At 39.6% G+C, this 12,112-nt stretch overlaps 1 protein-coding gene across 1 annotated transcript in view; it reads right to left on the bottom strand.

The window, feature by feature from the left end:
- Window positions 1–3,025: 3,025 nt before the first annotated feature.
- Window positions 3,026–12,112, bottom strand: part of LRRC72 (leucine rich repeat containing 72) — a 41,118-nt gene continuing 32,031 nt past the window's right edge. Inside the window, exons 8-9 of the mRNA XM_030856953.2 lie at window positions 4,178–4,205; window positions 3,026–3,191 (exon numbers count right to left, since the gene is read on the bottom strand). Coding sequence (XP_030712813.2) covers window positions 3,026–3,191; window positions 4,178–4,205 — 194 coding nt within the window. The remainder of the gene's footprint in view (window positions 3,192–4,177; window positions 4,206–12,112) is intronic.

Raw genomic sequence — 12,112 nt, 5'->3', positions numbered from 1 at the left:
CTAACTTGTCCAAGTAACATAACTGGTAAGTGGAAGAGCTAAGCTAGATGTGTCTGATTCCAGAGCCTCAGCTTGAAACCACAACCCTCCACAAATCTATGTATCAGTGTTTTCTGTTTCTTAGCTATAAGATCATCTGATGGATCCTGAAATAAATGTGCTTTCTCTTGAGCCCATTTGAATGGGTCTTTGTTGTTTAAAACTAAGAACTTAATTAAAAACACCCTCTCAATTGTGTGTTCAATTTTGGTAGAGTTTTAGATTACTTAAGTAAGGACCATGTCTTCTGTTTTGTGCTCTTCTGCAAATGGTATTTAATATAATGTTTTCCAATCATGACCACTAGTAGCCCTTCTTTCTTGAACAAAAAGTGCCTAGTATTGAGGAGCGCGTTTTAAAGCAAATCTTTTTCTTTGTACAAATGAGATATATTTCCATTAGTTCTCTAAAAAGGAGATTAAGTAAAATTTGTTAGCCATATTTTTGTAATTGGAATAAATTGTTCATCCTTTTCAGTAATTGTGGGATTAAAAATAAAATATCAGGGCTTCCCTGGTGGCACAGTGGTTGAGAATCCACCTGCCAATGCAGGGGACACGGTTTTGATCCTCGTTCAGGAAGATCCCACATGCCGCGGAGCAACCAAGCCCGTGAGCCACAACTACTGAGCCTGCGTGCCACAACTACTGAAGCCTGTGTGCCACAACTACTGAAGCCCGCGCGCCTAGAGCCCATCCTCCGCAACAAGAGAAGCCACTGCAATGAGAAGCCCGTGCACCGCAACAAAGAGTAGCCCCTGCTCACCACAACTAGAGGAAGCCCACACGCAGCAACGAAGACCCAACTCAGCCAAAAATAAATAAATAAAATAAATAAATTTATAAAATAAAATATAAGACTACACATTCTTTTTCTATTCTTTTAGCGGTTAACCTGGAGATTACAATATCGCATCCTCAATTTACTGCAATCTAATTAAAAATTAATACTGCTTATGCAGTTTATGAGCCACCTTAAATCTGAGCCAACATATACCATTTCCATCATGAAATGGATTGTTGCTTTACCTGCCCAACATTATTGCTTGGTGGGTCTAATGGTACTCAGTTCATGATGAGTTCAATTCAGGCTCCCAGTTCTAGAATGCAGTAGCATGCCTAGAAACTACTATTTGACCAGTAACTAGCGCTCTGCTTCCGTATGACCCTTGAAGACTTCACTGTGATACCTCTCAGCTTGACAGGGGCTTCACAAGGCATCCTTGCTTACAACAAACACTTCTAGCACCATGGATTAGGCTGGGTTATTGTATTACTAATCTATTACTACGTAGTAAACTACCCCAAAATTTATCAGCTTGAAGCATCAATAAGCATTATCTCATACAGCTTCTGCAGCCAGAAATAGAAGCAGCTTAATGGGGTGGTTCTGGCTTGGGGTTTCTCAGGAGGGTGCTGTGAAGCTTGCAGCCACGGCTGCAGTCATCTGTGGCTTAAACTGGATCTAGAAGATCTGCTTGAAAGGTAGTTAACTGGGTCTGGAGGATGGCTTGCAACTCACTTGGTTGTTGGCAGAAGACTTAGTTCCTTATTTGCTTCTGGAAGTAGGCCTCAGTTCCTCACCACATGGGTCTCTCCAGAGGACTGTGTAAGTGTCCTCATGACGTGGCAGCTGGCTTCCTGCAGAGTAAGTGATAAGGAGAGAGAGGAAGAGAAGACTTTGATTCTTTCTATGACCTAATCTTGGAAGCAACACACCATCATTTTTCCTTAATATCAGCCACTCACCTACATCAATACCTAACTTTTTCTTCTCCTCAGCTGCAACCTTCTGCCAGGGACCATACCGGACTTTGCAGATTCTGGCTGTGCACAGAATCACAAGTGCCCACAGGGGGAAGGAGATCACTGATTCTCAGTGACCGTTCACTACTCCCTCTAGGGTTTTCATCTCTTGCTTCTTTTGATTTCAGCCCCACTTCTCCAGTGTGTCTGTGGTACAGTGTGATAGTGTCTAGGCACCAACAGATAAGGGGAAATGTCCCTCTGCTTTTTTTTTTTTTTTTTTTTGAGGTACACGGGCCTCTCACTGTTGTGGCCTCTCCCGTTGCGGAGCACAGGCTCTGGACGCACAGGCTCAGCGGCCATGGCTCACGGGCCCAGCCGCTCCACGGCATGTGGGATCTTCCCGGACTGGGGCACGAACCCGTGTCCCCTGCATCGGCAGGCGGACTCTCAACCACTGCGCCACCAGGGAAGCCCCCTTCTGCTTTTTATAAGCTTTAGATCTAGCGCTTTAGCTTAGCTGGTGAAGATCAGCAATGCGTTTTGGGTTACCTTACATGTCCGGTTTTGTGTCTCAGCACAAGGCAACTGCTGAAAGCTTTTCTGTTTTCCCTTCCCTCTAGCAGAGTGCTTTGGTGTAGGCCAACCACAGATCATAAACCCACACCCAGAACTGGCATGTGCCTCCAAAGGTGAGAGTGAAAGTCATACAATATGGTGTAGTCATACAATGGAATACTATATAGCAATGAGAACAATGGAATTATTGCTGTTGGCAACAACATGGTCAATTTTACAGTTTTATAATGTTGAGTACAAGAAGCCAGAAAAAAATAATTCAACTTCTATGATTCCATTTATATGCCTTTCAAAAACAGACACAATAAATATATGGTTTAGAAATCAGGAGGATGGGTGGATAGTAATAGGTCATTGGACTGGTAACAGGAATGAGGAGGTTTTTAGAGTGCTGGTAAGGTTCCATTTCTTGATCTAGGATGCCTGTTACATGAGCATGTTCATTTTTGGAAATTTTTTTGAGCAAAACACTTATGACTTGTATACATTTCTATATACATGTTTTACTTCAAAAGAAACAAAATGTAGGAATTATTTTTCCTTGGTGTTTCTGTTTACATTCAAATGTTTCAAATAATACCACAATAAATATATAATATGCTAATCACAGAAAAGTTTAATGTATAACTGAAAACTACTAGGATTTCTAGAAACCCCAAGGATTATCTCAGTGTAACTGTGAGCATTTGGACAGGTTCTGTGTCTTTCTCTTCAAGGTATTTTTCCTCTCGTGTTGGAACTGTGTCCCAGTTCAGAGAGGTAATAGCCATTGCCGATCGCTTCAAGGACCTTACAAAAACAGCATCTTCTGGGTCATCAAACATAGTTCTGAAAAAATGGCAATTATGTCAGAAAAAAAATCAGTTAGACCAATGTTTAATTTAAGTGAATCAGTGCCATATTTTTCGTTTATCTGTAGTGTAGTACCACTGACAAATAACTTTTGGGCCCTACTGACAAATGACTTTCAGGACAAGTAACACCATATTATATTGTATATATTGTTTATTTTAAAAATAGAGTGAATATATTTGGGATCAGCTATAATAGGTCTCACATATTCAAGCATTCATATTTCAAATCAGTGGTTAAATGAAATGATTAAAAAATATATATAGATATCATATGCATATTAGTATCTTATGTACATTTTATTGAAAAGTTATTATAACTTTTAATTATAATTATTATTAATAATAGTTAATTATTATATAACTCTATATTATACTATATTTTGTAAAAGTGCTTGGAGATACTGTTTTTCAAGACTGAATCCAAAGAAAAAATTCCTAAGTGCAATATTAAAACAGAATGATGATTTTAAAATTCATCAATATTCATAAATTTAATGTTTTTCATAGTTTATGAACTATTTCTTTTGAAAATGTAAATTCCAGTGAATATAAAATGTTAATAATTGCTCTCACTGAACATATTTAGGGGAACAGTAAACAAAGAAGTAAAGACCTTCATTTACAATATCAGGTAATTCTTAAGGTTTTTTTTCTATGCTTACTTTCAAGATTTTGTCTTTTTCTTTTTTAACTTTTTTGTCTAACTTCTCCCTCCACCTCACCCCACATTTTCATTTATTTTAGGTTATAATAATAATATTAAAAAATCTAAATATGTCAAATATGAATACATAGTTTGAACTCATACATCACAGGAAGACAGCAATTTTTCTGATCTATTGAAGAGTTAGTCATTTTTTTAACCCATTAAAATCCATTTTGGGAAATGGGAATAATCTAGGGAATCAACACGATTATGAAATAATCTGGTAAGAAAAGTAAAGTTTAAAAATCACTTACTTGTCTACATTATTCGCAAATGCAAAGTCTAAAAGAAAAATTCTAAATTAGTATTTTTCAAATGTTTAGTCAACATTTTAAAACAATGAAATAATGCTATAAAGGAAAAAGTCTAGAGCATAGCTCTCTGGTTTTTGAGCAATCATTTAGATAAATAGTTCAATCGGTCAAAATTGCCATGATACCTAACCTCAAACTCAAATTTTCTTTCAGATATAGTGCCTTAGGTGTGTCTAAGGTTTTAAGGCAAATTCTTTAATACAATACACGTCTCAAAACTCTGAGAACAAAATGCTCAATCAATTTAGTTACCAACGGAATCCAAATGGAAATTTTTATAATTAAGATACTCAGTCTCATGTGCGGAAACGGATCCGTTTTCTTTTTTCAGATAGGCACATGCATCTGTAAATGGACTAATAGACCAAATGAGGAAAAAATATTTAGGGCAGTTTAAACCTCTTGGATTCTTGGCATTAACTTCAAAGACACAAAATAAACAAATCCTAGATCACAAGAATCTACATCTTACCTAGCTTTGGAGCTCAAAGGCTAGTCCTCAAAGCTTGGATTTCTTATGGTATCTTCTAGAGACTGTCATTACTTTGTTTATTCCTCTCCAGAAGGCCCAGTGCCAGGCTAGTGATGGAATGTACCAGCACCTGTTGGGCCAGCAAAGCCCACAGTCTGAGCTCTTGCCAACTCACAGGCAGCAGGGAGCACACAGCCTCTGCCTTAGGAGAGGGGTTCAAGGCATCGTTCCCTTCACAAGTGGCTAACCCAAGTCTCCCATGTCTTTTTTCATCTCCCCAGATTCTTTCTACATTTTTAATTACAAAAAGCTCACATTTTACTTTTGATGAATATAAACAAGAAAATAGTAAAAAGTGAAATCTCCCTTTGACCTGTCCAATTCCTTATATCAGAAGTATCACCATTAAGAGTTTTGTATGTATGCTTCCAGCCCCCTATGTGCGTATGCACGTGCACTCACGCACATACATATACACAAAGATTTGTTTGCTGATGAAATTCTAATTTTGTCATTATTCTGCATTATATTACTCCACAACATATTTTTTTGTACTCAAAATATACCACGGAATGATTCTAAATCCAACTGTTCATATTGTATGGATGTGCCATAAGCTAACATTCTATGAGTGACCATTTAGATTTTCTGTTTTTCTATTACAAAAAGTTTCAATTAGCACTTTACACATATATTTTTGTTCATGTGTGCAAATACTTCTGTAGGAGACAGATTTCAAATTTAATTGCTGTGTTGAATGTGTTGCACATTTTATATACGGGTGGATACTGTCATATGCCATATGACCTTCCAAGAAAGTTGAACCAGTTTACCCTGGTTCAACTTTCTTGGAAGAGTATGAGTTGTGCTCTTTTCTCCCCTCAACTTCACCAACCTTTTCAGTGTTTGCCTACCTGCAGGATGAAAATGGTATCTCATTGTTTTAATTTGCACTTACTTGCTCACTAGTGAGGCTGATTGTTAGACATCACATTTTTTTCCTTCTATAAATGTCCGTATCTTTTGTGACTAGTTTTCAAATTGATTTATAGGAGTCCTTCGAGATAATGGGCATTAACTTTTCCTATTGTATGTATTGCAAATATTTCTTCCAATTGTGTCTTTTAATTTTGTTCCTGAAATTTGAAGAAACTTCAAGTTGTCCTTGCTTCTCAATCTATTTGGAATACAATTGATTTCTTTCTCATTTTAGGGTTAAGAATAATAAAATCAAAATGTGGTGTTACAATTGCTTTATAAACATTTTCAAGAATAGTTTATTTCCAATAAAAGAATTTAGAGTCCTAAATGTGCATGTCACAGTAAGAACAAATATAGAAACTATAAAAACTATAAGGCACAAGTTTTAAAAACTTACATAGTGAGTTTTATTAATTTTATTATATATGTTTGGTTTGTAGAAAATGAGGAGATTGATTACGGTCATGCTGCCAATTTGGGGGAGGCTTATAGTCAGCCTTTCTATGAATTAAGAATGTGAATTAAGAAGAAAAAATGTCAAATGCAATGGAATACTCTCCCTATCCTTTCTTCCCTAATTTTGTTTTTGGAGGTTTGATATGAAAGAAATGTAAAGCACTAAAGGTAGCAATCAGCTATCCTCCTCACACCTGAAAAACTCTCTAGCCCTGAAAAACAGATGGGAGTTACCATATATTGCTTGTTACTGGGTGTATTAGCTATTTTTAAGAGTGGAGATTTTCTATCCCGAGATTCCTTTCCTACCACAGCATGGCTTACCCCCACTAATCCAGTAAACATTCAGTTTGAGCATTAGCTTTTACATGAACTAAAAGAAAAAACAAGGAAGTGGCTGACCAAGAGAACAGTCCAACTTATCATGCAGTTGATATGTGTCAGATCAGGTGTTGCAATGGTTTGCATATTAAGCATCCTAACAGCCAAAGGAAGATATTACCCCCATTTTAAAAAACAGAAAGGTGAAGCAAATTCATGTCCAAAATAAAAATTGTAATTACTAGCAGAGCTGGTGTTCAAATCCAGGAGAATCTGATCTAAACCTTGCGTTCTTGCCTCTACATTGGTTGTTCTCTGGTGGGAGTACGCATCAGAATCACCTGAAAGGCTTGTTAAAACATAGCTTTCTGGGTCCACCCTGAGTTTCTAATTCAGTAGATGTTGTTTGGGGCAAGAATGTGCATCTGTAGCAAATTACTAAGTGATGCTGCTGCTGCTGATTTGGGGACCACACTTCGACAACCACTGCTCTACGCTATAGCCTTCTGCATCCAAAACGTGTCCTCCAGACATTACTTCTATTCTATAGGACATATAGGGGATAAAGGGACACGTTGAATTATACTTTGTGGAAACAATCATACAAATTGAGGCATTCCATAATGTAACTGGCCTGGTCCCTACAAAAAGTCATGGAAAAAATTTAAGACTATTTTATTTTTATTTATTTATTTTTTTGCAGTACGCGGGCCTCTCACTGTTGTGGCCTCTCCCGTTGCGGAGCACAGGCTCCGAATGCGCAGGCTCAGCGGCCATGGCTCACGGGCTCAGCCGCTCCGCGGCATGTGAGATCTTCCCAGACCGGGTCACGAACCCGTGTCCCCTGCATCAGCAGGCGGACTCTCAACCACTGCGCCACCAGGGAAGCCCAAGACTATTTTAAAAGAGAAATCTGCCACAACAACCAAATGTAATCGTGAACCTTGACTGGATTCTTGTTTGAAAAAGCAGCTGAGAGACCTTCAAGATGGCGGAAGAGTAAGACGTGGAGATCACCTTCCTCCCCACAAATACAGCAGAAATACATCTACATGTGGAACAGCTCCTACAGAACACCTACTCATCGCTGGCAGAAGACCTTAGACCTCCCAAAAGGCAAGAAACTCCCCACGTACCTGGGTAGGGCAAAAGAAAAAACAGAGACAAAAGAATAGGGACGGACCTGCACCAGTGGGAGGGAGCTGTGAAGGAGGAAAGGTGTCCACACACTAGGAAGCCCCTTCGCGGGCGGAGACGGCGGGTGGCGGAGTGGGGGGGGCGCTTCGGAGCCGCGGAGGAGAGCGCAGCCACAGGGGTGCAGAGGGCAAAGCGAAGAGATTCCCGCACAGAGGATCGGTGGCGACCAGCACTCACCAGCCCGAGAGGCTTGTCTGCTCACCTGCCGGGGCGGGCGGGGATTGGGAGCTGAGGCTCGGGCTTCGGAGGGCGGATCCCAGGGAGAGGACTGGGTTTGGCTGCGTGAACACAGCCTGAAGGGGCTAGTTCGCCACAGCTAGCCGGCAGGGAGTCCGGGAAGACTCTGGAGCTGCCGAAGAGGCGAGAGACTTTTTCTTGCCTCCTTGTTTCCTGGTGCGCGAGGGGAGGGGATTCAGAGAGCCGCTTAAAGGAGCCCGGACACCAGAGACGGGCATGAGACGGTAAGGCTGCTGCTGTAGCTACTAAGAAGCCTGTGTGCAAGCACAGGTCACTCTCCACACCCCCCTCCCGGGAGCCTATGCAGCCCGCCACCGCCAGGGTCCCGGGATCCAGGGACAACTTCCCCGGGAGAACGCACGGCGCACCTCAGGCTGGTGCAACGTCACACCGGCCTCTGCTGCTGCAGGCACACCCCCCATCCGTACCTCTCCTTCCCCCCGGCCTGAGTGACCCAGAGTCCCCGAAGCAGCTGCTCCTTTAACCCCATCCTATCTGGGGAGGGAAGAAACGCCCTAAGGCAACCTACACGCAGAGGCGGGGCCATATCGAAAGCTGAACCCCAGGTGCTGTGTGAACAAAGAAGAGAAAGGGAAATTTCTCCCAGCAGCCTCAGGAGCAGCGGATTAAATCTCCACAATCAACTTGATGTACCCTGCATCTGTAGAATACCTGAGTAGACAACAAATCGTCCCAACATTGAGGTGGTGGACTTAGGGAGCAACAATATATATATTATTTTCTTTCTTTCTTTTTGTGAGTGTGTATGTGTATGCTTCTGTGTGTGATTTTGTCTGTATAGCTTTGCATTTACCATTTGTCCTAGGGTTCTGTCTGTCCGTTTTGGGATTTTTTTTTTTTTTTAGTATAATTTTTAGCACTTGTTATCATTGGGGGATTTGTTTTTTGGTATGGTTGCTCTCTTCTTTTTTTTTCTTTTTTTTAATAATTATTTTTTATTCAATAACTTTATTTTATTATTACTTTTTTTCTTCCTTTTTTTTTTTTTTCTCCCTTTCCTTTTGAGCCGTATGGCTGACAGGGTCTTGGTGCTCCAGTTGGGTGTCAGGCCTGTGCCTCTGAGGTGGGAGAGCCGAGTTCAGGACATTGGTCCACCAGAGACCTCCCAGCTCCACGAATATCAAATGGCAAAAGCTCTCCCAGAGATCTTCATCTCAACGCTAAGACCCAGCTCCACTCAACAACCAGCAAGCTACACTGCTGGACACCCTATGCCAAACAACCAGCAAGAAAGGAACGCAACCCCACCCATTAGCAAAGAGGCTGCCTAAAATCATAATAAGGTCACAGACACACCAAAACACACCACTGGACATGGTCCTGCCCACCAGAAAGACAAGATCCAGCCTCATCCACCAGAACACAGGCACTAGTCCCCTCCACCAGGAAGCCTACACAACCCACTGAACCAACCTTAGACACTGGGGGCAGACACCAAAAACAATGGGAACTACAAACCTGCAGGCTGCGAAAAGGAGACCCCAAACACAGTAAGTTAAGCAAAATGAGAAGACAGAAAAACACATAGCAGATGAAGGAGCAAGATAAAAACCCACCAGACCTAACAAATGAACAGGAAATAGGCAGTCTACCTGAAAAACAATTCAGAGTAATGATAGTAAAGATGACCCCAAATCTTGGAAATAGAATGGAGAAAATACAAGAAACGTTTAACAAGGACCTAGAAGAACTAAAGAGCAAATAAACAATGATGAACAACAATAAATGAAATTTTAAATTCTCTAGAAGGAATCAATAGCAGAATAACTGAGGCAGAAGAACAGATAAGTGACCTGGAAAATAAAATAGTGGAAATAACTACTGCTGAGCAGAATAAAGAAAAAAGAATGAAAAGAATTGAGGACAGTCTCAGAGACCTCTGGGACAACATTAAGTGCACCAACATTTGAACTATCGGGGTCCGAGAAGAAGAAGAGAAAAAGAAAGGGACTGAGAAAATATTTGAAGAGATTATACTTGGAAACTTCCCTAATATGGGAAAGGAAATAGTTAATTGAGTCCAGGAAGTGCAGAGAGTCCCATACAGGATAAATCTAAGGAGAAACACACCAAGACACATATTAATCAAACTATGAAAAAGTAAACACAAAGAAAAAATTATTAAAAGCTGCAGGGAAAAACAAATAACATACAAGGGAATCCCCATAACGTTAACAGCTGATCTTTCATCAAAAACTCTGCAAGCCAGAAGGGAGTGGCAGGACATATTTAAAGTGATGAAAGGGAAAAACCTACAACCAAAATGACCCTACCCAGCAAGCATCTCATTCAGATTTGACACAGAAATTAAAATGTTTACAGACAAGAGAAAGCTAAGAGAACTCAGTACCAGCAAACCAGCTTTACAACAAATTCTAAAGGAACTTCTCTAGGCAGGAAACACAAGAGAAGGAAAAGACCTACAATAATAAACCAAAACTATTATGAAAATGGTAATACAAACATACATATCAATAAGAACCTTGAATATAAATGGATTAAATGCTCAAACCAAAAGACATAGACTGGCTAAATGGATAAAAACCAAGACCCGTATATATGCTGTCTACAAGAGACCCACTTCTGAGTTAGGGACACATACAGACTGAAAGTGAGGGGATGGAGAAAGATAATCCATGCAAATGGATATCAGAAGAAAGCTGGGGTAGCAATTCTCATATCAGACAAAATAGACTGTAAAATAAAGACTATTAAAAGAAACAAAGAAGGACACTACATAATGATCAAGGGATCAATCCAAGAAGAAGATACAACAATTGTAAATATTTAGGCACCCAACATAGGAGCACCTCAGTACATAAGGCAAATGGTAACAGCCATAAAAGGGGAAATTGACAGAACAATCATAGCAGGGGACTTTAACACCCCACTTTCACCAATGGACAGATCATCCAAAATGAAAATAAATAAGGAAACACAAACGTTAAATGATACATTAAACAAGATGGACTTAACTGATATTTATAGGACATTCCATCCATAAACAACAGAATACATTTTCTTCTCAAGTGCTCATGGAACATTCTTCAGGATAGATCATGTCTTGGGTCACAAATCAAGCCTTGGTAAATTTAAGAAAATTGAAATCCTGTCAAGTATCTTTTCCGACCACAACGTTATGAGACTAGATATCAATTACAGGAAAAAATCTGTAAAAAATACAAACACATGGAGGCTAACAATACACTACTTAATAACCAAGAGATCACTGTAGAAATCAAAGAGGAAATCAAAAAATACCTAGGAACAAATGACAAAGAAAACACGACAACCCAAAACCTATGGGTTGCAACAAAAGCAGTTCTAAGAGAGAAGATTATAGCAATACAATCCTACCTCAAGAAACAAACATCTCAGATAAACAAACTAACCTTACACCTAAAGCAATTAGAGAAAGAAGAACAAAAAAACCCAAAGTTAGCAGAAAGAAAGAAATTATAAAGATCAGATCAGAAATAAATGAAAAAGAAATGAAGGAAACAATAGCAAAGATCAATAAAACCAAAAGCTGGTTCCCTGAGAAGATAAACAAAATTGATAAACCATTGGCCAGTCTCATCAAGAAAAAAAGGGAGAATACTCAATAGAATTAGAAATGAAAAAGGAGAAGTAACAACTGACACTGCAGATATACAAAGAATCATGAGAGATTACTACAGCAACTATATGCCAATAAAATGGACAACCTAGAAGGAATGGATAAATTCTTAGAAAAGCACAACCTTCTGAGACTTAATGAGGAAGAAATGGAAAATATAAACAGACCAATCAAAAGAACTGAAATTGAGACTGTGATTAAAAATCTTCCAGCAAACAAAAGCCCAGGACCAGATGGCTTCACAGGCGAATTCTATCAAACATTTAGAGAAGAGCTAACACCTATCCTTCTCAAACTCTTCCAAAATATAGCAGAGGGAGGAACAGTCCCAAGCTCATTCTACGAGACCACCATCACCACGATATCAAAACCAGACAAAGATGTCACAAAGAAAGAAAACTACAGACCAATATCACTGATGAACATAGATGCAAAAATCCTCAACAGAATACTAGCGAACAGAATCCAACAGCACATTAAAAGGATCATACACCATGATCAAGTGGGGTTTATCCCAGCAATGCAAGGATTCTTCAATATATGCAAATCAATCAATGTGATACACCATATT

Source organism: Globicephala melas, chromosome 9 (genome assembly GCF_963455315.2).
Source record: "Globicephala melas chromosome 9, mGloMel1.2, whole genome shotgun sequence".
Taxonomy (NCBI): Eukaryota; Metazoa; Chordata; class Mammalia; order Artiodactyla; family Delphinidae; genus Globicephala; species Globicephala melas.
This window is presented reverse-complemented; position numbering and strand designations above follow the sequence as displayed.